At 38.5% G+C, this 24,493-nt stretch overlaps 2 protein-coding genes across 2 annotated transcripts; both read left to right on the plus strand.

Annotated features, from left to right (window-relative positions):
* The first annotated feature begins 249 nt into the window (after nucleotides 1–249).
* On the plus strand, nucleotides 250–8,379 carry tmem135 (transmembrane protein 135). The gene is made up of 15 exons (XM_026373079.1): nucleotides 250–406; nucleotides 884–1,011; nucleotides 3,103–3,195; nucleotides 3,408–3,441; nucleotides 3,541–3,606; nucleotides 4,264–4,310; nucleotides 4,445–4,486; nucleotides 4,574–4,741; nucleotides 4,826–4,895; nucleotides 5,028–5,195; nucleotides 5,451–5,514; nucleotides 5,640–5,716; nucleotides 5,992–6,090; nucleotides 6,177–6,244; nucleotides 6,359–8,379. The coding sequence occupies exons 1-15, from the start codon at nucleotides 269–271 to the stop codon at nucleotides 6,492–6,494; spliced, it is 1,398 nt and encodes a 465-aa protein (XP_026228864.1). The 5' UTR covers nucleotides 250–268; the 3' UTR covers nucleotides 6,495–8,379.
* A 1,114-nt stretch (nucleotides 8,380–9,493) lies between these two features.
* Nucleotides 9,494–21,304, plus strand: ltn1 (listerin E3 ubiquitin protein ligase 1). Its single transcript, XM_026371610.1, has 32 exons — nucleotides 9,494–9,638; nucleotides 9,873–10,079; nucleotides 10,175–10,273; nucleotides 10,557–10,787; nucleotides 10,883–10,935; nucleotides 11,027–11,207; nucleotides 11,583–11,756; nucleotides 11,979–12,169; nucleotides 12,471–12,618; nucleotides 12,709–12,966; nucleotides 13,135–13,443; nucleotides 13,637–13,852; nucleotides 14,005–14,046; nucleotides 14,139–14,328; nucleotides 14,471–14,710; nucleotides 14,783–14,936; nucleotides 15,112–15,262; nucleotides 15,397–15,604; nucleotides 15,728–15,884; nucleotides 16,025–16,129; nucleotides 16,536–16,663; nucleotides 16,773–16,908; nucleotides 17,010–17,154; nucleotides 17,455–17,668; nucleotides 17,890–18,127; nucleotides 18,215–18,292; nucleotides 18,438–18,624; nucleotides 18,810–18,975; nucleotides 19,069–19,289; nucleotides 19,583–19,777; nucleotides 19,968–20,135; nucleotides 20,463–21,304. Exons 1-32 carry the CDS (start codon nucleotides 9,597–9,599, stop codon nucleotides 20,523–20,525), a joined length of 5,295 nt encoding a protein of 1,764 aa, XP_026227395.1. The 5' UTR covers nucleotides 9,494–9,596; the 3' UTR covers nucleotides 20,526–21,304.
* The last annotated feature ends 3,189 nt before the right edge of the window (nucleotides 21,305–24,493 follow it).

The raw sequence follows: 24,493 nt of genomic DNA on the forward strand, positions 1-24,493 counted from the left end.
TGTAGTGCAGAGAAAGACTTCACACAATATTAAGGTGATTTATTTTCTAAAATATAAGCGCACAATTTGTAGAAGTAGAGTTCTACTGTTCACTTTACTGAGATAGTGTCAGTTTTGTGGAGCTGCTTCAGAAACAGGTCTGAGTTCTTCTGCTGTGAGCATGCGCACAGCTCTTTTTTGCCTGAGCGCGCTCCCAGCACCGTGTGCGCGCACGACAGCGCGTCGCTGCCTCTCAGCCGTTGGCTGGCAGCGAGCAGACCACTCAGACATGGCTGCGCTCAGTAAAATACCTTACAACTGCTACGAGATCGGTCATACCTGGGACCCGTCCTGTGTGCACTCTGCTTTTGATATAACCAGGGGTGCTCTGGAGGTCTCGTTTAAAATCTACGCCCCTCTGTATCTGGTAAGTTTTACCGTGTGCCCCGTAACCTTTGGACTTACTGACTGTGAAGCTAAAGTTAGCTAGCTAACACCTAATGCTAACTAGTTGTGACAAAACGAAAGAGATTAGTTGCCTTAGATGACATGTCGCCGGCTTTCAGCACATTCAAGTTCAAGTTCAACGTCGTGCACAAACACAGTGACAGAGGCAAAAAGAAACACCACACCAGCTACGTTTTCCTTTAAAATATAAGCAAGTAGACTCATAGTTTACCGGCTAATTAACCATTATCTGATAAGTTATGAAAACCGGTGTTTTCCAGAGTTAACCAGCTTGACCTGTTAGCCAGGGTTTCTTTGCAGTTTTTAATAAATGTAAGACTGTTTAAACCCAAAGGTCACTATGTTTGAACATTTCTTAAGGTTTTCGTGACTTTAATGAAATGATCTGGCAACAAAATGTGAACATAAATAATGACTTACACTTCATGTCCCACAGATAGCAGCAGTTCTTAGGAGAAAGAAGAAGGACTACTATTTAAAAAGGCTTCTCCCTGAGATCCTCTGGTCTACCTCCTTCCTCACTACCAATGGAGGTCTCTACATTGTCTTCTTCTGCATTTTCAGGTTAGTAGGTGAATTTCTGACAGGTACACACAGTAAATATTATAGCTGAGTTGAAACTAAAATGCAACGATTGTCACAAGTTTGTATGTGTGGATCTGTGTAAAGTAGGAAAACAATCCAACCCTTTGTAATTACCTGGTTTTATTGTTTTACTGGTCATAAAATGTGAGCACCCAGAAGTATAGAGAGTCACTATGTGCTTTTGTTAATATCACTCAATCAGAATCAGGGGTTTATAGCACAAACATATTAAACAGTGTTGGTGGAAAATGTAAGTGGACCCTTGGATTTTGTTAACCGCTAGCTGTGGCTCATAATAACCTGACGTCCAGGAGGAGTTTTGAACAATTTTTCCTCACAGAACTGCTTCAGCTCAGTGAAATTCTTAGGGCGTCGGGTGTGAGCTTCTTTCTTGAGATCATTCTCCTGCAAATCTGTTGAATTAAGGTCTGGGCTCTGACTGGGTCAAACAGTGGATTTTCTTTGTTTGAGGTCATTCTCGAGTATACTTACTTTGATGTTTAAGCCCATTGTTCTGCTACATTAGCCATGACTTACCCATACTGACTAAGTTTTGAATTTGTTTTTTCCCTTGATGATGGCAAGGTGTTTGGGTCCAGAGTGAGCAAAGCAGCCACAAATCATGATGCTTCATCCAATGGACTTTATTGTTGGAATGATGTTGTCATATTGATATGCAGCACCCTGACCATATCTGGCACTGCTTTTCCTCACTTTATCTCTTATCCAGCTCAGATTATTCCTTTTTTCTACGCCATTGATTGTTCTGCCTTTGAAGTCATGGTTTAGCAACCACTTCCAGGAAAGGTCACCACAGTACTGAACACTTTCTAGTTTCATTTCAGTCTTCTGACATCTCTTTTTTGTTAGTCTTTGCTAAATAAACTAAAGCTTCCTGTGTATACCAAACTGAAATGGTGAGCTGTTGATAAAAGTCAGTATAATTCTTATTCACACATCTAGTCTTTTTTAATAATTGGACTTTAGGGACCTACTTTTTGTATGCCACTAAACAGATCTGAGATGTAAAGACTCTGCTGGAAGTTATAATCCTGGATACATTTATCTTATTATGTTGGTTTACTACTAAGTGGTGGATTAGAAACGCTGTACTTATTTATCTGGGATAACTGCACACTCTTATGCTTATTGACTAGACCATACCTATCAAACTAACCCTTGAAGCCATGATCAATAGGTCTTCCATGAACTAAATACAGTCTATGGCTATGTCCAAGTGACAAAAGCTGCAGGGCTCTGAAAAGTTGAAAGATGTTAGTCAGTGAAAGTGACAAAAATGCAGTGACTGACAAATGAAATATGAATCTTTAATATAATTCCTTGTCCAATCATTTAACATTATTGTGTTAGAATCAGAGCAAGTGCAGTGTGAGCTGGGAAAATCAGTAAGTTACAAGAATAATCTTTAAACTGATGCTTGTGTAATACCCTTGGCCTCGCACCATTAATAATTAACAGGCTTCAGATCAATTAAATCCACTTTTCTTCAAAGAAAAATAGATTTCTGCTGTTGTAAAGACAAAAGCAGATGTGTAAAACATAGGAAAACTGATGGGGAGATTTCAACCTCTGCGCCACAGGCAGGAGCCAAAAGTAGAGATTTAATTGTGGATCAATGAAGTTCAAGTTTGAATTTTGTCATGTCACGATTCTCTTCCCACAATGTAATGGTTCACATTGCAACTTGATATAAGTGAGTTCATGAGCAGTCACTGAAGTTTTCCCTTTGCAAAGATAATGTTTTAAAACATATGTAAATATATTATTTACATCTGTGTTTAGTAGATGGTGCTTGCCTCCTACATCAACCTTGCTGGCACATTGTGTACTATGCACACATCCTATCATTGCTGCAGAAGGGGGCAAAAAAACTTCACAGGCTATCTTTAACCTTTAGGAGCTAGCTATAATAAAAAATGAATTCACAGACTGTCCAGAGCCATGCAGCTGTTTTAAATATGCAATATAGATAATAATTTCTAGAGATATGATTTAAAGAAGGAAAAAAAATAAAAACAGTGGATTAATACAGTATATTTGTTACTCTAGAAAACTGCTGGGAGGGTTCTACTCCTGGTCTGCTGGGTTTGGTGCAGCCCTTCCTGCCTCCTATATTGCCATCCTCTTGGAGCGCAAGAGCCGGTGAGATTTCTGTTTATATGCATATTTGCCTATTTTTCTATCTGAAAGTCTTTAATGATTTCGATTAAAACAGTTTCACCAAATGGCACAGTGATGTTTTTAGATATATCCATGCATCCAAGTGTCATGCATGGCCTTAAATGATAAATAATATGTATTAATTCTATGTTTACTGAGCATCTATTTCTCACCCCACCCTCCCCCACCAAAAGGAGAGGGCTTCTGACGATATACATGGCAAATCTTGTAAGAGCAGCTCTGTTCATTTATACTTTATTAGTTAAAAATAAATATATACATCTATACATTTACATTGTTTGTATAACAGTATAATCTTCTTGTCAGGCCACTGAGACTTTGTTCCGCATGGCAGTGACACGTGGCGTCCTCAAACCTATCAAGCACGGCGAGGTAAGATGAATTTCAGTTAGGGAAAAGTAAAGGTAACATGTCTTGGAGGATTAAAAATATAAAGTGAGAGGGCCATGCCTTCTGGCTCTGTGTAGATCTGTGTCTTGTAGATAGCCACACTTCTTCATGAGTGTTTAACCAGCTGCAGAATTATGTCTGAATCTACAGCAATAGATTTAGATGAGGCAAAGTGTCTCTATAAAGGAAAGTTTGTAACATTGTCTCTGTGAAAATATTGTTTTGTAACAGCGCGATCAGCCCATAACACATGACGACCACAGTTATGTCCAGTTGATTTCAGTACATCAGAGGGCCAAGCCCATAGTCAGCAGGGACACTGACTGTTTACACTGCACTAACATCAACATTGAGATGTGATCTACAGCTTCTACTTTATCACAGTATAAATGTTCAGATGATTTGACCAAATCATCTAATATGACTCCAGTGACTTTGAGAGTACATTTGAAGATATTGGATTGTTGTGATCCTAAACTGACAGACTTGTATTGAATGAATGAATTGAAATGTGAACCACATGTTTACAGTAACAACACTATCAATAACAACATAATTTGTGCAAAAGTCAAAAACTGTTCTGTTACTCTGTTATCTTTCACTTTTTGTCCTGATTTCCCCTTTCTGTGTTCCCATTAGGTGCTCTTGTTCTGCATTACTGCATCACTCTACATGTTCTTCTTCAGGTCAGAGCAGCACAGTTGGCAGATTGTTAAAGTGAAATATGTGCTATTGTTTCGTTATACTTCAGCATGCTTCAAATATTTAAAAAAAGAAAGTGTTAAAGAGTTTGAGTTGAAATTTGTGTTTCACGCTGCAGGAGTAAAGACGGTCTCAAAGGCTTTGCATTCTCTGCATTAAAGTAAGTTAACCATATTCCCGACAATGCATTACTTTAGACACTGACAGTGCTTTGGTCAAGTTAGCAGAGGTGTGTTTTCTATTATAGGTTTATTGTTGGAAAAGAAGAGATTCCATCTCACTCTGGCACTGCAGAACACATCAGCACAATGCCCTCTGAAAGGACAGCTGCGATAGAGACTGTGGATTTAGAGGCATCGGCCAGCTCCAGGAGGAAAACTGTGGTGGCCTACACAAGAAAACTGCTAGAGTCAATGTGAGAGAATACGCACCTTTACACGGACACAAATGGGTTTGTGCAGCAAGGTAATCACCAGCATTTCGTCTTATTTTAATGCAGATGCAAGCAAGGTCCAAGACACAGATGTTGTAAACATCACCAAGACAACTGCATTTCCTACTGTGTTAAAGTAAGATATTTTCTCAAAGAAGATGTACTTGAGTGTTCTTTATTGTTTTTGTTTGTGTGATGGTTGATTTATTATTAAAGAGTTATAATACAATATGAAACACTTCTTTTTTTCTTTTCTTTCTCTGCCCAGGGATTTATCAGGATGTTCAGTGTTGGCTACCTGATTCAGTGTTGTCTCAAAGTGCCCTCAGCGTTTAGACAGATGTTCTCCAAACCCTCACGGCTCCCCTCTCTCTTCTACAACAAAGAGAATTTCCAGCTGGGAGCATTTTTAGGATCTTTCGTCAGTATCTATAAGGTACATTTCATACTACAAATTATTTTTCATACTGTGCTTCGCTTTTTTCTTACTTCCCTTTTTTCATTTTTTCATAGACTTCAAATAAAAATGGTGTTTCCCTTCTGCTTAGACACTTGAGGTTTTTTTTTTTTTTTTACTACATATTTTCTGTGTGCTAACATTTCTCACCCTTTCCTACCTTAGTATTTATTGAATACAAGTATTGCAAGTATTATATTGTTAATATATTAACAACTTCTCTGTTCCACTCAGGGAACAAGCTGTTTGCTGCGCTGGCTGCGCAACATTGATGATGAACTACATGCACTGATAGCTGGTAAGAACATATTGTGTAAACTGTCAAATAAAATGCGTGTAGAGCAATCCTCCTGGATTTCCTCATAGCTTGACTGATTTACTGTCTATGAACTTTTGTCTTTCCTTTCTTCCCTGTTTTTCAAGGCTTTCTGGCTGGTATCTCAATGTTCTTCTACAAAAGCACGACTATATCGATGTATCTCTTCTCTAAGCTGGTGGAGGTAAAAAAAAATTATGTTATGATGTTCATATGATGTTAAAAATACACCATCATAATGAATGCAAGTGATGAATACAGCATGTTGTTCATAATCTACAATTATTTCATGTTATGTACAGATATGCATATTAGATTACTCAGACCATTAACGTTACTTGGGAAATCTGAAATAAGCAAGCACTGCAGTAACCTGGTTAGGACAACACAGTGTTATAAATGTCTGCTTATCTGGATTGCCCAGTTTATCATTAACAGCAGGTGTAATTATGTCTTTAGACCATGTACTTTAAAGGCATTGAGGCTGGCCGGTTTCCCTACTTTCCTCATGCAGACACAGTCCTATATGCTGTGTCCACCGCTATCTGTTTCCAAGCTGTAAGTAAAGCGTACACAAACACACATTTTTCTTCTTTCTTTTTTTTAAGTATGGATATAATGTATGACTTATTACTATTACACAGGCTGTTATGGAAGTGCAGAACCTCAGGCCTTCATATTGGAAGTTCCTGCTGCGTTTAACCAAGGGCAGGTATGGATGAATGATGGTGAAGGGCTGTGACTGAACATGTAAGAAGTAAACTACAATACATAAGACAGGTACTGCTGTATGCATGTCAAGAGATTATTTTATCTCCTCTCCTAGGTTTGCTCTGATGAACAGACAGTTGCTAGATGTGTTTGGCACTCAGGCATCCAGGGACTTTAAAGGCTTTGTGCCCAAATTGGACCCTCGTTTCACCACTGTGCTTCCACCGGGAGTAGATATTCAACTTGGATGAATTAGGACCAAGCTCTGGGAGGGGCTTTAGAGTTACCTCAATAGGAAATGGACCATTTGCCTGTTCTTTTTCAGTAATTTAAAGATTTTTTAAGTGTTACAGCTCAGACGTGCTGATGTTGTGTTTGGAGAGATGAGATGTGCTCTGAAGGATGTCAAAGTCCAGGAAAGTAGGGTGGAGTAAAATGCAAGTAAGCCCTAATGAGACCCTTGATAAATTAAGGCATAGTAATAAGAAACTTGCTTAATTGACTCATTTATATTTGTGAGGGTGTCCATTTGCATATGGAAAGATCACATTAACCAATTCTACAAGTTCAGATCTTATCAGTTTACCTAAATCACAAAAAAAATAGAAGCTATTGCAGAAGTAAGATATCTTTACTTAACAGTAGCAGCAGCAGCAGCAACATTCCCTTTAGTTTTTAATTGTGATGTGTCTTCATTGTGTTACCTGTAGGTTGGTACTGACTGAACTCTGAGGGTGAAACTCACTGACTAATGTTTTCAGAATAGGCACAGTGATACCTAATTTCTGAATCAGATTCAAGAGGACAATGACTTTGAAAGTATAACTTTACTGATCATTTCTGAATGTTTACTTTTTCAAGACAGTGTGTGCAATCAGATATTTTATTCTGTAGCAGACAATGGGAAATGTATTTAAAATGTGTTCTATAAAAATATATAAAACTCTGAGGTGGAAAGGCACGATTTTTAACTTACAATGGGTTTTTCTACAAGGTAGATAGCCTTCATAATATCATCATTGAACTGGCCATTTTTCCCAAAGCCTTTTTGTCAGTACACCTGACGGTAATTATTGCAAAGGACCAGATATTTCCAGATACTTAACAGGGAAATAAGGACCAAGATAAAGTTAATTTAATAAACTCGAAAACATACCATTATCAGCCATCATTGTTTGTTTACTAATAAACTACAAACAAGAAGCCATGTTATTTGAATGATGAGTCATTTTAAAGCAGAAAAGTTAGAGCATTTGCACGACATGCAGAGTACTAACCAACAATACTTTCAGTTAATGTTATTGTGACGGCCTGGCAGAGATTGTTTGAGTGTATGTAACTTTAGCTTAAACTATTATCTGGTTTGGCTACTTGAACATAACGGCTCCAAGTAATGGTTGTAGTTAAATTATTTTTGTTCCACCTCTGTTTTATAGTAAAATACACAGTATGTACTCTATATATATGGTTAAGCTGTTTAAATGTTATAAAATGATTTGATCAGAAAGTAGGCTTCTAAATTTAGAAATTATCTTTTAATTCACACCTGTATTACATTAATTACACCATTGTAAAAAAAAACAAAACAAGGACAAGGACAAAGTACTCAAAAAATGCTCAGAACAAATTTTGCAGATTGGTTTTGTAACATTTGAAGTCAAACCATGAAATATATTGTCTAAATGTCACAAGTGTATCCTGCTATAGAAACCACATATATTAATAACTTGTTTACTGAAGAAATCTGTGGGAATAAAAACAGAACTCATTCAAAACAAATCACACTTACAATTCAATTTTTCGGTGGACCATTAAATGATATGTCATTCCAGATGTAAATATAATTAGACTGTACATTAATTTGTACACAAGTAATGTTTCTGGCAATTATTAACTGCTAGTTAGTTACTTGAAATTATTTAGTTGTTGAACCCAGCTTTTGAAACATCTGTCCTCCACACCAGAAGCAATGATTGAGAAACAAATATTGAAAAATGAAGGTCATGTTTATACTAAAGCAGAAGTGCTAAAAAATAGTGATGACTAAATCTGTTGTATATAATTATAATACAACTATGTGCAAATGTGGTTAATTTATGTCAAAGGTTGTATATTAAAATGTATTTTGATTCAGAATGTATCACTTTGTTTCCTGTGTTGTTTTTTTTTTTAAGTTTGATCTCAAAACTTGAATGTGATCTCAGCTGAGATCTACATTTCTCTGTTTCTGTTGTTAAAATGTCTTCAAAGTATAAAGTCTTCAGGCCTCAGGTGATGATGATGTTTAACAATATAACAAGGCAATGTCATCTGAATTGCAATAGCAACATATCTTCTAAAACTGCAAAAATATTTTAAAAACCCTGCAGGTCCAGGGTAAGTGGGCTGGAAAAGCAATGCTTTAAATTCAGTGAGACACATTTTACTGTGTCCTTTGTGTGTTTTTGTTTTCTTCCCAAAGGAAGGAAAGCATGGAGGACCTCTTCAACTTTTGTCCTGCCTGTGTGCAGTATTTTTGTTGTTGTACCTACCAGGTCAAATGTCATAGATTCAGAAAAAGTATAAAGAACTAGTGGTCTGACTTCTAGGATATTTGTTGTGTCAGAAGATGTCACTTTAAACCTTTGTAAAGACCCCTAACTTTTCCTCTAGTGTGACCATCTGGCCATTATTTATTTCACGCAATAACTGTGATGGGTAGCAATAGCTGCTTAAATGTGTGATCTCCACAGGAAACATATGGTTTAAGGTTATATTAACTCTCTCTAGTCTGGCAAAGTTTCCTGTTTCTAATCCACATGGCTGCAGTGTGTTGATGGGGGTCAGGAATGAGCACATATGGCTTTTGGTTTACTCCAAATGTCCAAGCCGAAACCTTTTAAGGCGGAAGTAAATATGCCTGTGTCATGTGCACACATGTGAGCCCTTTGGTTTTACAATTACCATTCAAATTATAAGTGTTTAACTAACCCAATATAATTCAGTACTTGACAGAAAAGCTTCAGTGCCTTTGGGAAATTAACTTGATGCTGTTCTCGGATTGCCATTTTAATTTTATTTTTAAATCTATTGTTATTGGATTAGATTTTTTGGTCATAAATGCCTATGCTGCTGTTCTGTATAACCCACCGATCTTGTTTTTTTTTTAGTTTGCATGGGTAACGCTAATAAAAACAGTGAAACCTGACAGCTGGTCGCCAAATACTTTTGTTTACAGATACTTTATTTTGAAAAACTCGACAGGACGTCTTCTGTTCCGTAGCACAAGTAGCATCGGCGTCATAACTACTGCCAGCGCCTGTAACTTAAAAGTTACCACGGGAAACGGGTAGTTTACAGATTAAGACCTACCCATGGGGGGTAAAAATAAACAGCGAACTAAAGGAAATGTTCGGGTAAGTACCAATACCTGTAAGTTAGCGAACGTTGTTAAAGAAACGTTAAGCAACAAACCCGAACCCAAGCTAATAACGCTAGCTGGCTACTTGAGGTTGTCAGCTAACAGTTAGCTAAGGCTACGTGTGACTGTCGTTCGTTACTCTCACTGTTTTATAACCACGTTTCAGTCTCTGTCTCATAGTCGCCACTTTAGTAATTCTCTAACCACACGTTTCTCTCTCGCTGTTTAGCCGTCCAGTAGCGGCCGAGCTGCTGAAGTACTGGCCCGGGAGGGTGGCGTTATTCCGGGGTTTGTCGGCTTCGATTCAACGGTCACTTCGGAGCTGAGTTATGTCCCCGCTGTCCACGGCGCTGAGGACATAGACAACCTGGTAGATGCCGATTTCCGACTGGTGCTTAGGAAACTATCGAAGAGGGATGTTGTCACAAGACTCAAAGTAAGTTTAAAATGCGATCCAACGTATTATAATTATAATATAACCATTATTATTAACTTCCAGGTGTGTGTACTAACCACATGTACTCTTCCCAGGCTGTGCAGGATTTTGGGTCCATGTGTCAGGAGCGGGATGCTGAGGAGGTTAAAGGGGTCTTGCCGTACTGGCCTAGAATTTACTGCAAGATCTCAATGGTGAGCTGGTGATCAAGAAATTATTTATTTTGTGTCAGTGTCACGTTCATTTTAGAGTTATAGAAACAGTTCATGTTTAATGTGTATATCCACAGTGTCATCATTCTTATTAATGATCCCCTTTCAACAGAAAATATATTAAATGCATGACTGTAAATACCTCTAAATCAAGGTTTGGCTAGAATTACACCCATAATAAGCATGACATGAAATGTATTTAAATGTGCGAGTGATTGTGTGTCTACATTAGGTCAATTTTCTCCTTTCTTATTATGTCTCTCAGGATCATGATCGCAGAATCAGAGAGGCCACCCAGCAGGCCTTTGAGCAGCTGGTGCTAAAAGTGCGTCGCAGCTTGGCCCCTTTTCTGAAGAGCTTGATGGGCCACTGGATTCTGTCCCAGTGCGACACTTACACACCTGCAGCCTCTGCTGCGTGTCAGGCCTTCCAGGCTGCTTTCTCACCCACTAAACAGCCTGAGGCTCTCAGCTTCTGCAAGGATGAGATCCTTACTGTGAGTTATTTTGAATTTGGTACATACAAGGAGATTTACAGTGTAACACAATAAGGTAGATTTAACAAAATTAAATTATTAATTTCATTCTGCAGGTACTCCAAGATATTTTGTTGAAAGAAACAGCAGACACACTGAGTGATCCGCAGTGAGTTCAGAGTGTTTTTCCATTCAATTCATTTTGTATACATAACATATTTTGCATCTTTGCTGAAGTACCAACTTCTGTTGTTTGCTAGAAGTGTGACACAGGAGGAGAGAGAAGCCAAATATGTTCGCATGCTGACCAGTTCACTGCTGGGAGTGAAAAGACTGCTCTCCCTGCTACTTCAAGATGACAGAGTGGCCCTAGAGCAAAGACTAGCAGATCTGGTTAACTCTGGGAAGTTCTGGAAATACAGCAAACACAAGACACCACAAGTACTGATGCTAAGTACAGTTTTGCTCAAATAAATTAAAACACAGAATTACACTCTTTAATTTGAATAAACATCTGTAGTCTGTTTAGACTGTATGCAATCATATGTGATCTATGTGTATGGCAAATCTTTACTGTAAGAATGCCATAAGGCCTAAAACGCCCAGAATATCTACTTGAATTGAGTTTTATAAAATATTTGAAGGTATGGTTAAATAGAATTTATCTTGGGTATGGTTCTTACTATGGCCATGTTTACATGCAAAGTCAAAATGTTAACGAGTGGACATCCTTCTAGGTTTCACACACACATTTTGTAGTGTTTTATCATATCCGAAAAAAAATATTTCTGAATGCTAATATGTGTTGCTTCACAGGTACGAGGGGCATTTTTCGAGATGATGTGTGCTCTGTGTGAGTTCACTCCAGGACTTGCCCAGGCCGAAGCAGCACGACTCTGCCCTGCTGTACTCCTCAGCATTGATGACACAGACCCTGTAGTGCTGCCTCCTGTGTGGGAAGCTGTTCTTCACGTTGTAACTATGATCCCTGTAAGCTTGTGTTTAAAGGATGACCTTGATGTACAGTCATTTAGATGCCATTGTTTTGTCACTTTTGTTATTTTAATAGACTCAACAGGAAGTGCAAGGAGCTAGTGTAACTCACATTATAGAGTCAGAAATACTTACATAGATGTTGAAATAGACATGTTTTTTGTTATTTTTGTTGAGCTAAGTTGTGTCTTATATTTGATATTTCTGTTCCCGTTCTAGGATTGCTGGGTACATGTAAATTCTAAGAAGGGCTTTTTACCCAAACTCTGGTCTCTACTAAAAGAGGGTGGCAAAGGCATGGCTAAATCACTCCACCCTAATTTAATGCCTCTCCTCAGCAAACTTCCCTCACAGGTCACTGATCCAGCCTTAGACTTCTACACCACCTTTTTCACATCATTCGTACAAGGGTAATTTTTTTTTGTCCATATGTGCTTGTAATGGAAAATAATTCAGATGTTTTAATGTAATTCAATTGAAATTTGTTTTTTTTTTTAAATTACCATTATTATATAGTCCTATTATTTAAGATCATGCCAGCTGTTGATTATATTAACTATATTAACTAATTCAGTTTTGCATATTTTTAACATATCTATATTAACATATTTACATATATATTAACATTACTTTTATTTATATTGCAATGTTAATTAACAAAAAAGTCACAATTCTTGTTTTGCTCTCTCAAATCTTTTGCATCTCTCTTAGCCTGTCTAGTGAGCGTGCAGCGATGAGTCCATCGGAAAGTGCAGTTATAGTGACTTCTGTTGTTGAGTGCTTGAGATACTGCATACTGCACAATACAGAAAACGAGGAGCATCAGAAAAAAATAAGTAGCATGCTTATTTCACAGCAGGTGGGATCACACAATTGCGCACCATTATCAAATCTAATGAGGTTCCTACCTGTCTTACAGTATATTATATTTGTTCTTTGCATTTTGTAGCTTCTACCACTAGTAGAGAAGGCCTTGGGAAATCCCTTACTTCAGAACGGTCCTCTCTTCCTTTTGGTCACTCGATTGCTTGTTTCCTTGGAGAAAAGGGTATGTTTACATAAGGAAGATGAAGACAGCAACAGAAAGGATGTCTTTCAAGGGCTTCTCACAGACTTCTGGGAGGGCCTAGGTCTTCTCTTTGTGCGTTATGTTGACAACGAGGAAGCTGACCCACAGGCTTTGGAAGGGATAGCCTCCTTGCTGCAGGTAAATTCGGATTCTCACATAGTCCCCACTGAAATCTTCAAGTTGACACAAAGGGTGCAGCAGATCAATAAAGCTGTCAGAGCAATTCTTGTCTTAAAAAGTGGCTAAAGTGAAACGGAAAACATGATGCCTAAATGCATTTATGCTCACTTTCTCATGTGTCTCCAGGTAATGCGTTACCCTGAGCAAGTAAACAGAAAGCACAGCCATAAGACGAAATCTGTCAAGATCTGTTTTTCTAAGCCAGAGGACAATGGGAAAACTGGAGTTGAAGGAGATGGTGTCGAGAAGCCTGTGCAGACAGTGTCGCTTGTGAATGAAAAGGCATTTGGGTCCCTACAGACCCAGCATTTTGAGGATGTAGTTTGCCAGCTGGCACAACTGTGCCTTGTGCATGTGAATGAGAAAAACTCAGAGAGACATCTCATTTTCCTCTCCCTTCTACTGCGTTCATTCCACACACCCAGGGTCTTCAGTGTAAGTCATTATTCTGATATGAATGAAAGTGTATATCAGTGTCAGTCATGTTTATATTTGTAAATCATTGCCCCTCACTGTTATTAATTGAATTTGTCTTTTTAATTAATGGACTGGTATGGCCCTTTGGATTAGAAAATGTGAAGTGAGCATTTTAAATATCTTTTTTTCTCCTTAACTATGCTTGTTTTAGACATTGGTCGAATTGGATGATAAAATATCAAAGGACAGTGGGAAGGATGAGGTGAATATGAAAAATCCAGCACTAGAGTTCCTGTTGGAGCGAGTGCTGGTGTGGCTTGCTGAGAAGGACCGCAGCGACACTGGACACTTGGTGGAAATGGTCTTTAGCTCACTCCTCTGCTGCAGCAAGCAGGAGGCCACCCGCATACTCAACTATATCACCACGGTACATAACATTGCAGATTCCTAATGTTCTAACGTGACCCGATTTTGCTTCACATATTCTTTTTGTGCAATTTGATCGTTCTTCCTTCCATCATAGTTTTAACTTTCATTTTTCTGTTTGCTGACATTCATTGTCTTTATTCTGTTTTCTAGATGAATTTGCAGTGGGGAATCATCTTGCAAATTATACAGAGGGTATGTGTCATTCTATTTGTGCAGACTTTCATAAAACTGTGCTATGTATCAAATTTTCACTGTCAATTGTCTTGTACTTATCGTCCTGTCAGGCATGTGCAGACCCTGACACTCTGCAGAACTGTAATGATTGGCTGAAAGGTGCAGTTCTAGGTGAAAAACTCCTGGGATTAACTGAGGAGCTGTGCAAGGTGGGACACTGCTCTCCTAGTTCTACCTCCTCTACAAGCAGCCACAGTTGGACACTGATCAGCCTAGTCCTCTCCCAACACCACAACAATGGTGAACACAAACACACACACCATCAAATATTTGTTTATCTACACCAGTATCTTTCGGTTAGATTCTAAATGCACGTCATTTGTGGATCCTCAGTTCAGTCACCAAACCACCTAATCTTTTTGATCTGGTTTTGTTTGCACAGTGCCTCTGATAGGCGAAGTGTACATGGAGAAGATCTTAGAGAAGCTCCACGCCACTCTGTCTGAGACCAAGAGTTTGTCAGATGCAGGAAATATGGAGCCACTCATCTCCTTCATCTGTGATGTAGCTTCCACATTCTTCTCTTCTGTACAAGACTGTCTTGTACTACTCTCTGCTGAAGAACTTTTGCTCACTGTTTTCCAACTCACCGCTCAAGATCAAAAACATACTCACCTGTCAGGTAGGTACTCACAGGGTAAAGCTTAAAACACTTGCACTTATCAAGTAAACTAACTTATTTTTGCTTTTAAAGACTCACTTTTAGACAAGCTGAGGAAAGTGTGTTTAACTGGGGTCCAGTCACTGATCCAGCACTCTGACTATGAGGTCAAAGAAGGTGGTTTCCTGCACAGTGCAGCTATTTGGGTGAAGAACCAACTACTCACTGTCTGTCTGGACATTAAAAGGTAACAAAACACCTTCCTCTGATGTAGGTTAGGGGAAAAAAAAAAAAAGATGATTTTTTTGTTAATCGTTCCCAAAGTTTGGACCCGTTATCTGTGCACCATTATGTGTATATACTGTAGGTCCAACTGTATCTTAGAATTCTCTTACAAGGCTCTGTTGTTGTTGTTGTTTTAGTTTACAGGTTCTTGTTCTGGCTGTACAGAGCGTAGTGGAGACAATCATCTCTGTCTGCAATCAAGACTTTTCCATCCTTTTTGAGTTTTTTACCCTGTTGATGCCTGGCCAGACAGAATGGACAAGAATCAGAGGGGCCTTACCTCCTCAGGTTAGCAAGCCAATCTATTATCCAATAAGGTAGTCCCTAATTCAGGCACGACCCTATGTTGGGTAGGTTAGGTTTCTTTTGGAAGGATTTTGGTTTCATTTGATCCATCTTATGAAACCCTTTGTATCCTGCAGTGGATCAGAATCCCCTTACTGTCCAGCCGTCATCGAGGAGTCTGTGAAAAACCCTCCATGGACATGTGGAAGTTTAGGTTGTCATCCAGGCTTCCAGCCCATCTATGTGCCTGTGCCCTGCTGGGGAAAGTAGCCCAAACTGCATTCACACCTTGTGACCAAAAGAAGGAAGAATGTCCTTCACATGTACTAAATCTTAAGAACACAGGTAAACCCACACAAACACACAAGCCATGAGCTATTACTATTACTGCAGCGTTGACATATATGTGAAACACATTCTATGATGTTGTTTAATATGTTTATATTCACTTGTTTTTTTTTTTGGCAGTTTCAGAATTGCTGTATGCACTGCAGTGGTGTAAGGAGGTAGAATACAGCCCTGCTATAATATCAACCTTTCACAGCTTGCTGACTGACTGGGGGCTGTCTGAAGGACTCCAAACCCACGTCCCAAAGAAAAAACTACTGGAAACACTCTTCTCAAGGTGAGGCTCATTGAGTGCTTGGTTAAGCAGAAACAAATCTGTGCCTCATTAACATATGAAATGATTTTCTATATTAACAGAATCAATAATTTAAAACGATATCCACTAAATATACTTTGCATTATGCTGTCACCCTGTAGGTCACTGGAGGATGGAGGTCTATGGTCTCTCACTCTAGAAAACTACATCCACACCAGCAACTTCACCAGTGAAAATGTGAGGAGGCTTTATGACAGCATAGACAGGTCAGTAACTTGCATGTTTAAGTAATATAAAGGTGCAGTGTGAAATAGTTAGAGGGACTTACATGTTTTACATGTTTTTATTAGTGTGTAAACACATGAAAGTAAGAATCTTAGTTTCTTTAGTTTAGAATGACTCTTTATATCTATATAGGGAGAACTTAACAAATTGCTACTTGATGTGGCAGAAAACAATAAACATGGAACCTGGCTGCCACCTTGGCTTTCTCATGCTTAGAAAGGGAGGGGAGGTAGGTTGTATTAAGGTGATTGCAATCTGCAACCTTACCGCTAGGTGTCACTAAATCTTACACACTGCACCTTTAAAATCTTTAAATGTCACATTAAGACATGTGATGTGGTCACTGTTAACAGTGTCTTATATATTGAAAATTGTCTGTTTCATCAGTTTGTTCCCAGCATGTCAAAGCAAACTGAGCACGCTCCAGGTGCTCTGCCCCATAATGACTAAAGAAGACAGAGAGACTCTTGTGACCCTGGCAACTGCTGGATTGATCAACTGGCAACAGAATGACAGTAAGAATACAGACACACACACACACACACACACACACACACACACACACACAATTCACACATTTGTTAAGCTGAATTGAGCAAATAATGATTTTATGCTGTGTTACAGATGTGTATTGGTGTCTGACAGTGTTGCTGTGCTGTCTAAAAGCCAGCACACAAGTAGAGGAGGAGATTGTGCAGGCTGTCCTAGCAACGGTGATGGAATGGAGAAACAGTAAAGAGGACTGGTTCCTCTTTAGCAGGTAATCTTGCAAATCATACAAACATTTACACAGTTTTTTAGGTGTTGTTTTCATCTTTTGAAACACTGTTCTAATTGTGTATCTTGTCATTTTTATTTCAGTGACCTGTCTAAAGCAACTGTGGAACAGTTGAATCTTACTGTCGAGATTATGCGTTTCCTGTCCTGGCTGGTGACTCATTCCTCAACACTTCTCGGCACTAACCAGTGGGACTTTGTGCTCTGTTCTATGTTAGCCTGGTTGGAGGTGAGATGTAAATCATACATGTTGTCTTGCTTTGAGGTCAGAGGCCACAGTCAGCCACAAAGTATTGCCTGAATTAATTGACAGGAGCAGGTTTGATGCTTGTCATCTCAGGCTGTTCTTTTTCTTGAACTTCTACTGATTGTTGCTCACTGATAAAGAATAATACTATTTGTTTAAATAACAAGATGAGATGAGATGAGAGACATTTTGCCAAGGATTGTTTTTTGTTACATACATTTTCTTCAATTTTCGTATACTTATCTCCTGTGAATCTTTGACTTTTCCTGCCGCCAATATAAGACTGCCAGTGAGAATGTGAGCAGTCTGTGGAACCCATGGGTGCAGCTGTTTGTGTGTGAGAACACCACATTGATAGTGAAGCTGAATCAATTCTTCACATCATCCTCACCTGACGTTGTGGAGAATCTGCCATCGGAACTGACCGGTGAATGGACAGACTTCTTTGTTGAGGGAATCTACAACCTGCTGTTGCCCCTTCCTGTCAAGATTATAGGTAAGAGTGTGAGCATGTTCTGAAACAGAATCAATATGTATATAGTACATGCTTTTCACTGGTAAAAAGTAGTTGCTAAAGCATATATTAATTTCACTATGTCCCAAATCTATTAACATAGTATGCAGGCAAGGAGTAAATTAATTCATTCAAGTACCTTATGTAGCAGTGATGATTTCACAAAGTAACAGTCCCTTTTTATGTTTGCTGTCTAAATGTAGATGCCTTCAATGAACCAGATGATCCTGTGTTTCCACTGGTGGTACTACAATCTGTTGGCATGGCTCTAAAATACGTGCCTGTGCAGCAGCTAAACCAGAACTCCCTGCCACCACGGTTCATAGCAGACCAGAAGACAAACTTGCCAGAGCCCCTCCAGACCCTCCTCAACACTTTCTGTCCTCTACTGCTATTTAAGGCCAGGCCTCTGCAGATCGCTGTTTATCACCTGTTGGAAAAGTAAGAATTTTGTATGAGAGTGTGTATCAGTAGGCCCATATAGGTAACGTTTTTCTGAAATAACACATTTGATTATTGCGAACACAGGGTCATGCCTCAGCTGCCTGAGTGTGATGGAGAAGGAGACAGCAACAAGTCTGATGATGATAGAGATGAGCCATGTCTGTAAGTTAAGAGGGTAGATCATTAATTAAATAATGGTATCTAGGTATTGTAAAATTAATTCTTACATTACTAGAACAAATATTATTGGGCTAGTGTAGTTTATGCTATTACTTTGAACTATTCTTACAGTTGTGTTTGTGTTTAGTTCGCCTCCCGCTTCTCTGATGGCTATCCTATCGACCTGTGAGGAGCTTTGTGATAGCATCCTTGCAGGGGTTCAAGTAGGAGAGCTTGCAGTGGTCCAGCCTCTCAGTGTGGAGTACTCCTGCATCCTGGGCTACCTGCTGGCCTGGAAGCTGCTCCTTACTTTTTTCAAATCCTCACCCTCCCATGTGAGTCATGAGTCATGTTTTATTTATTTATTTAATTTTGACTTTGGTTTTCAGTGTACAAGAGTGTATACATGCCAACAGATTTATAAATTCTCTGCAAAGAGTAGACATTTCTGTTTTTAGAAGACTGATGTTGATCTCAGGGGACTATCACAGCATTGATTACTCCTCTTATTTATCTATAGCTGCGTGCCCATTATGCCCAGTATCTGAAGAGAAGCTGTTCCCTTAACAAGCTCCTCCTTCACCTCTTCAAATTGATGCCTGAGAACCCTGCCTACCCCAGCCACGGGTCAGAGACGAAGGAGACCAAAACCTTCTTTACAGAGAGCCTGTCTCTGGCTGTTGACAGTATGTACGCACCTAGCACTGTATCTGTGCATGACTGTGAAATGTATGAAACAAGGTTAAATTTTCTCTCTTTCGTACATTTCTTGCCTGCAGGAAGTGACTGTGTTGAATGGGAGCTGCCTCACCTGGCTTGCAGTGTATACTACAGTACAGTACAGGACCTCCCTGCCATGGTCCGGCTGTGGTGGAACAGCCAGGAGAAGAGAGTGAGCGCAGCTGTCGAGAAGTTTACCATTAAATATGTCAGTCCTGTTCTCTCAGCCGAGGAGATTTCATCTGTCCACTCCAGTACGCAAATGTTCGACAGCATGACCGTAAGCTAACAAATACATTATTCTATATATGACTACAACTTATGTAAAGAAGAACCTGGCTATACTCTTCAGCTATTAAAATGTTTTGTTTTTTTTTAAATAAAAGCACGAAAATTATTATGAAAAGTGTAACTCTGCATTTAACAAATCCTATGGTGCAACATGTGCATCACAGATGAAGTGTAAGGGTGCAATACCAATAGATCCATCCTGTTAATTTGAAAGGATCAGGTATGATTCTGGTATTTCATTGTAAAGCACAGGCAAAATGTGTATTTACCTTATTGCTCTAGGTGAAGGCCCGCTCAGCAGCACGTGAGGTGATTGCTACCTATTCTGTGGATGACATCTTCATTGAGTTGGTGATTCAGCTACCGCAGAACTACCCTCTAGGCTCTATTGCTGTAGAGAGTGGGAGGCGCGTGGGAGTTGCCGTACAGCAGTGGAGGAACTGGATGCTGCAATTGAGCACATACCTCACACATCAGGTAGAAACACAAACACCCAGTGGCTGTAAACACGCCACACTGGAAGTAAGTAGGGACTATTCAACCTTTGGCTGGATTTTATCCAGATCAGTGAAGTTTTCAAGAACAAGGCAGGCCAAGAGGCCCATGAAAATATGTTTGTTTTAGGAATCAAAACAGAGAAAAAATGTGAATGTGTTTCTGTGTTCAGAATGGCAGTATTATGGAGGGCCTGGCTCTATGGAAGAACAATGTGGACAAGCGTTTTGAGGGAATAGAAGACTGTATGATTTGCTTCTCTGTTATCCATGGCTCCAACTACTCCCTGCCCAAGAAGGCTTGCCGCACCTGCAAAAAGAAATTCCACTCAGCATGTTTGGTGAGATACGTGTGTATATATGTTATCCTGTTACACTCATTCATAGACTTTGAATATCTTTAGTGCCATTTCTTTGAGGATATTTGACTTCTTAACAGTCACTGTAACAGAGATCAGTAGCACTAGCTACAGTGAAGTATGTGTGTATAAGTAATTTAGTACACCAAGTACACAATGAGGATTTTTACTTTGTTCTAATTGAAGGCATCATTAATAACTTAACAGCTATATCTTACAAATACCTAATACACAATAAGATATAATATACAGATAACACTGTTTTGTTGCATTTTTTTACATCAATATATTTCTGTCATCTTTCTACAGTACAAATGGTTTACTTCTAGCAACAAGTCCACCTGTCCACTGTGCAGAGAAACCTTCTTCTAACACATCTTCTGTTGACAATAGCAGATAATTCTTCAGGACTTCACACAGGAGGTTGTTAAGAATCACAAATATAAAGATCTAATTAATTACAACACAATTTAGTTTGAAAGTTTCTCCAAGGCTTTCTTTGAATGAAATGACAGACATTGTTTGATTCTGAAAATCCTGTTTTATGTGCTCAGTGGGAGCTTGAACTAAAGTCCCATAAAATCAAGTGATAATTACATTTTGCCAACTGTTATTCGCTAGTGTTTGTTACTGAGTTATCAGCAGACCATTTTACCACTGTTATTCTGTACTGTATATGCACAGCATCAGTATTTCCCTGCTGCTGTTTTCTGTAATTAATGAGTTTAAAAAATTGTAGGCATAAATTTTTTATCTTTTGAAACATGCAGGTGTGTAGAAAAGAAAAAGGCTGAATCACAAAGTTGGGAAAACCAAAGCTGGCCAGGTGCTGCAGTCAGACATTAAGCACCTGTTGAAACAAGGGATTTTACAAAAAAAGAACGGGCTGAGTAATGCCAGTCCCAGGACAGGTTTCACAAATATTTCCTAATATTTAGGATTGTAAAGAGATTATGTCTGATTAGTGACATACCTTAAACTGTTCACATCACATATGAAAAGCAGAAAAGGCAATTTGTTTATGTCGGTCTTCAATTGCATCATGCCAGTGCTCCCAAATATCAAAACCTAATGACAGACGTCTTTACCTGTGCCTGCTTATAGATGTAAATGATCCTGGAAATAAAATAAAATACAACTGAATTGATATTGTTAAAGGGTGAAATTTGTCTTTTATTCAGCACTTATTACAGCAAAAAGGATAGTCCACACAGAAAATTATATTTGTGTAAAACACACATTTAATTCAGTTATTGTCTTTGAGTACCAGCTAGGTAGAAAAGTGCTATATAAGTGCAGACCATTTACCATTTATTGTGATATGTAGTCTCATTCCAAATATGAATTTTAGATGTGCATATATCCATCAGTCTCTTATGACTTAACTAATACAATAGTTTGTGCTGACTTTTATAACAATACCAAAAGCTGATCTGGCAACTTTACAAGATGTTACAAGGACCAGAGTACAGAACAAAGTACAGGGCACATATTGTCGTGATGACAGTTGTGTAACAGAGCAATGCATATGCAGGAATATAAATATATAATTATATAAAAATGTGTGTATATAAATATATATATTTCTTTATATATATAACTCTGGTACAAAATATATATAACTCTGGTACAAAGTGTTCATGCATATTTTTACTAAGTGCATACACAGACTTTTATTCTAAAATCAACAAAGCTGGAACCTTAACAATAACCTGACCTCAGATATTTCTATGTCACTATATATATATATATATATATATATATATATATATATATATATATATATATATATATATATATAGATATATATATATGTAATGTATATATTTAATGTTAACCTGTGCTAGTTTCTGAGAAAAGACTGTAATTAGCCTCAGTCTGTGACTGCTGCCACTAGTCTCCCACAGTCATTTTTCTTTGGTCTACCTCCTCCTCATGTTGAATAATTTATCTGTTTAATGGAGGCTTGCTCTCATCACAGTTGTTCCTATGGAATTAATTATGACAGATTGAGCACGATCAATGAATTAATCCCTATCATTTGGTCTGCCACTTATGTGTATGTGTCTAAGTGTGTGTGCATTTGTATTTCCAAACTGTGGTCAAAATTTATCAATACATACAGCCAGCATCCATCATCATCTGCCCTTGACCTTTTTAATAGCCATTGATCTGTTTGCCAGGCATAAATATTTATACTGAAATCCCCATCTCTCATGAGTTTTGACGCATACACACACACTCACACCGACAGCCTCAAATCTTATTGCTCATTATCTGCTTGATTAAACAGCAGAGCAAATGTTATGAGCTGCAGTACAGTCTTGTGTTCAGCTTATTCTGTTTATAATATAGGTCAGCCTCTGCCAGAAGATGGCAGCATAAGCACAAGCTACAACTTGGACCAATAAAACTACTATTTAGGGAGATGTTCCCATATTAACCTGAAAGAAAAAGGATTACTTCTTCTGACTACCTGGAGAGATACAACTGCATAAAGACCTTCTGTCTCCTGTTGCTTTTTATATATATTGTTTTTTATTTCATCCAAATAATGAATGGGGAAATTTACATTGGAATTAATTGCGAATCCCACAGGGATACCCATTTTTAATTACTCAAAGGAATTTGATGAATAAATTCAGTCACTATGTTGCAACCTATCTGTATTTCCAGTATATTTGTGTGTGATATAAATGGCTTCAAGATGGAGATAAATGACTTCAGTTGTTCGGAAAATAGTTGTAAATGAATAATCGATATTGAAAATGTCCATATGCACACATACAGAACAAACTAACAGCTTTGTTCTTGTAAAAATGTAATCAGAAAATGATGAAGTATATTGAAAAGGATCAGAAAGGAAATGGTGATTTGATAGTAGATTTGATTTCATTTAGAGAAAAAGTCAAAGAGAACAAATCACATTCTACACGTCTCCTTCCTTGATACTGACAGTGCTTGAAATCCATTAATGATCCTCTTATACTGACCCACTTGTATCAAACTACTTGAACAACCGGCAGACAACCTGTCTACAATCAGTCAGTTCACCGGCCTCTCTGGCCTTTACACCTGATTGGTGGAGGCCTGGTTACTGCATAATTAGCAAGACCCAGTTAGCTGTCATTTAGCTTTCACTGACCCATTTGTGAGCCTATTAGCATGCCGAACCATTTGCAGGAGGCTGGTCCCATCCCAGTTGCGCCACTGTGAGCAGATGCCTGCAGAGTGCAGGCAGCTCTGGAAAATGGCTTTGAATTACTCTGTGTGCATGCGTGCATGAGTTTTGTGCATGTACGTATGCCTATCAGTATGACTCTGCTGATATTAGCTCTATGGAAATGTGTCCCGCACAGTCGATTTATGTGGCTCTGTGTAGCTGCTTCTCCCTTACCTCCTCCATCTTTCTGTGCCTTTCTGCCACGGCCACCATCATATAGCGCACAGCATGAAATCAATATCTGAATTTGAATGTAATCCTGGGAATTTATCAGGTTCATTTATCCTAAACCAAAGCAGGGAACTTTACAGTGCTGTCAGGGTTATTTCCTCCACTGCACTCAACTCAAATGTAAAATGATCAATTTTATTAACATTTGCTGTTTTCATATAACAAAGGTAATAAACAATGATTATTGACCCCAATCTATTGGCTTCCAGACATGCATTTGTATTAGTCATTACGGCTGGGAAGGGCTGCCCAGTCTGCCACAGTTTAAATCTACTGCTATTACTCTGTCATCTCGTACAGGCCTTTTATAGTTTTCCATTACTGCTGCTATGTTTTAGCAACAATGGGGGACACCAATGACCGGGGGGCTGAGTGTGCTGTTTCGAAGGGATTCTGTCAGTGTTTCAGAATCACAGTAAATAGATTTAGACAATTTAGCCAAGACAATTTTCTATATTTTAAGTTCATGGAAATTTCAAACACAAAGTCAAACAATAGATCCTGCATGCGACATAATTTATGTTGCAGAAAGTGTGTCAATACCAAACAGAAGAATTGTAAGAACTGACTAATTTCATTTAGAAATAGTTCAGTCGTAATTGCGTATATCTTTTTATATTTATCAGAGTAATTGCAATGAAGCTAAATCATCCAATATCCCAGAATCACATTTTTAAACCCAGCTGAACTGTTTCCTTTAATGAAACATATTAGCCCAAGGGGCAACACATAGCAAACCTATTTAAGTATTCTAAAGTGTTGCTTCAAGTTCACAGTACCAGCAGCACTAGTTGCCTACAAACAACACTGGCTGTGTACTTTTTGTCCTTCCAAAAAAAAAAAAAAAAACTCTCCTCATGCATCTTCAGTCAACCAACTCTCTAGT

This window comes from Anabas testudineus, chromosome 14 (genome assembly GCF_900324465.2).
Source record: "Anabas testudineus chromosome 14, fAnaTes1.2, whole genome shotgun sequence".
Taxonomy (NCBI): Eukaryota; Metazoa; Chordata; class Actinopteri; order Anabantiformes; family Anabantidae; genus Anabas; species Anabas testudineus.

Excerpts from the sequence above, each read along its gene's own strand:
- tmem135 (XM_026373079.1), top strand. The coding sequence starts at position 269 with ATGGCTGCGCTCAGTAAAATACCTTACAACTGCTACGAGATCGGTCAT. Across the intron at positions 3,607-4,263 it reads AACCTATCAAGCACGGCGAG|GTGCTCTTGTTCTGCATTAC; the intron begins GTAAGATGAATT and ends TGTTCCCATTAG. Across the intron at positions 5,717-5,991 it reads TCTTCTCTAAGCTGGTGGAG|ACCATGTACTTTAAAGGCAT; the intron begins GTAAAAAAAAAT and ends TTATGTCTTTAG.
- ltn1 (XM_026371610.1), top strand. The coding sequence starts at position 9,597 with ATGGGGGGTAAAAATAAACAGCGAACTAAAGGAAATGTTCGG. Across the intron at positions 11,208-11,582 it reads GCAAACACAAGACACCACAA|GTACGAGGGGCATTTTTCGA; the intron begins GTACTGATGCTA and ends GTTGCTTCACAG. Across the intron at positions 15,263-15,396 it reads GAGGGGCCTTACCTCCTCAG|TGGATCAGAATCCCCTTACT; the intron begins GTTAGCAAGCCA and ends TGTATCCTGCAG.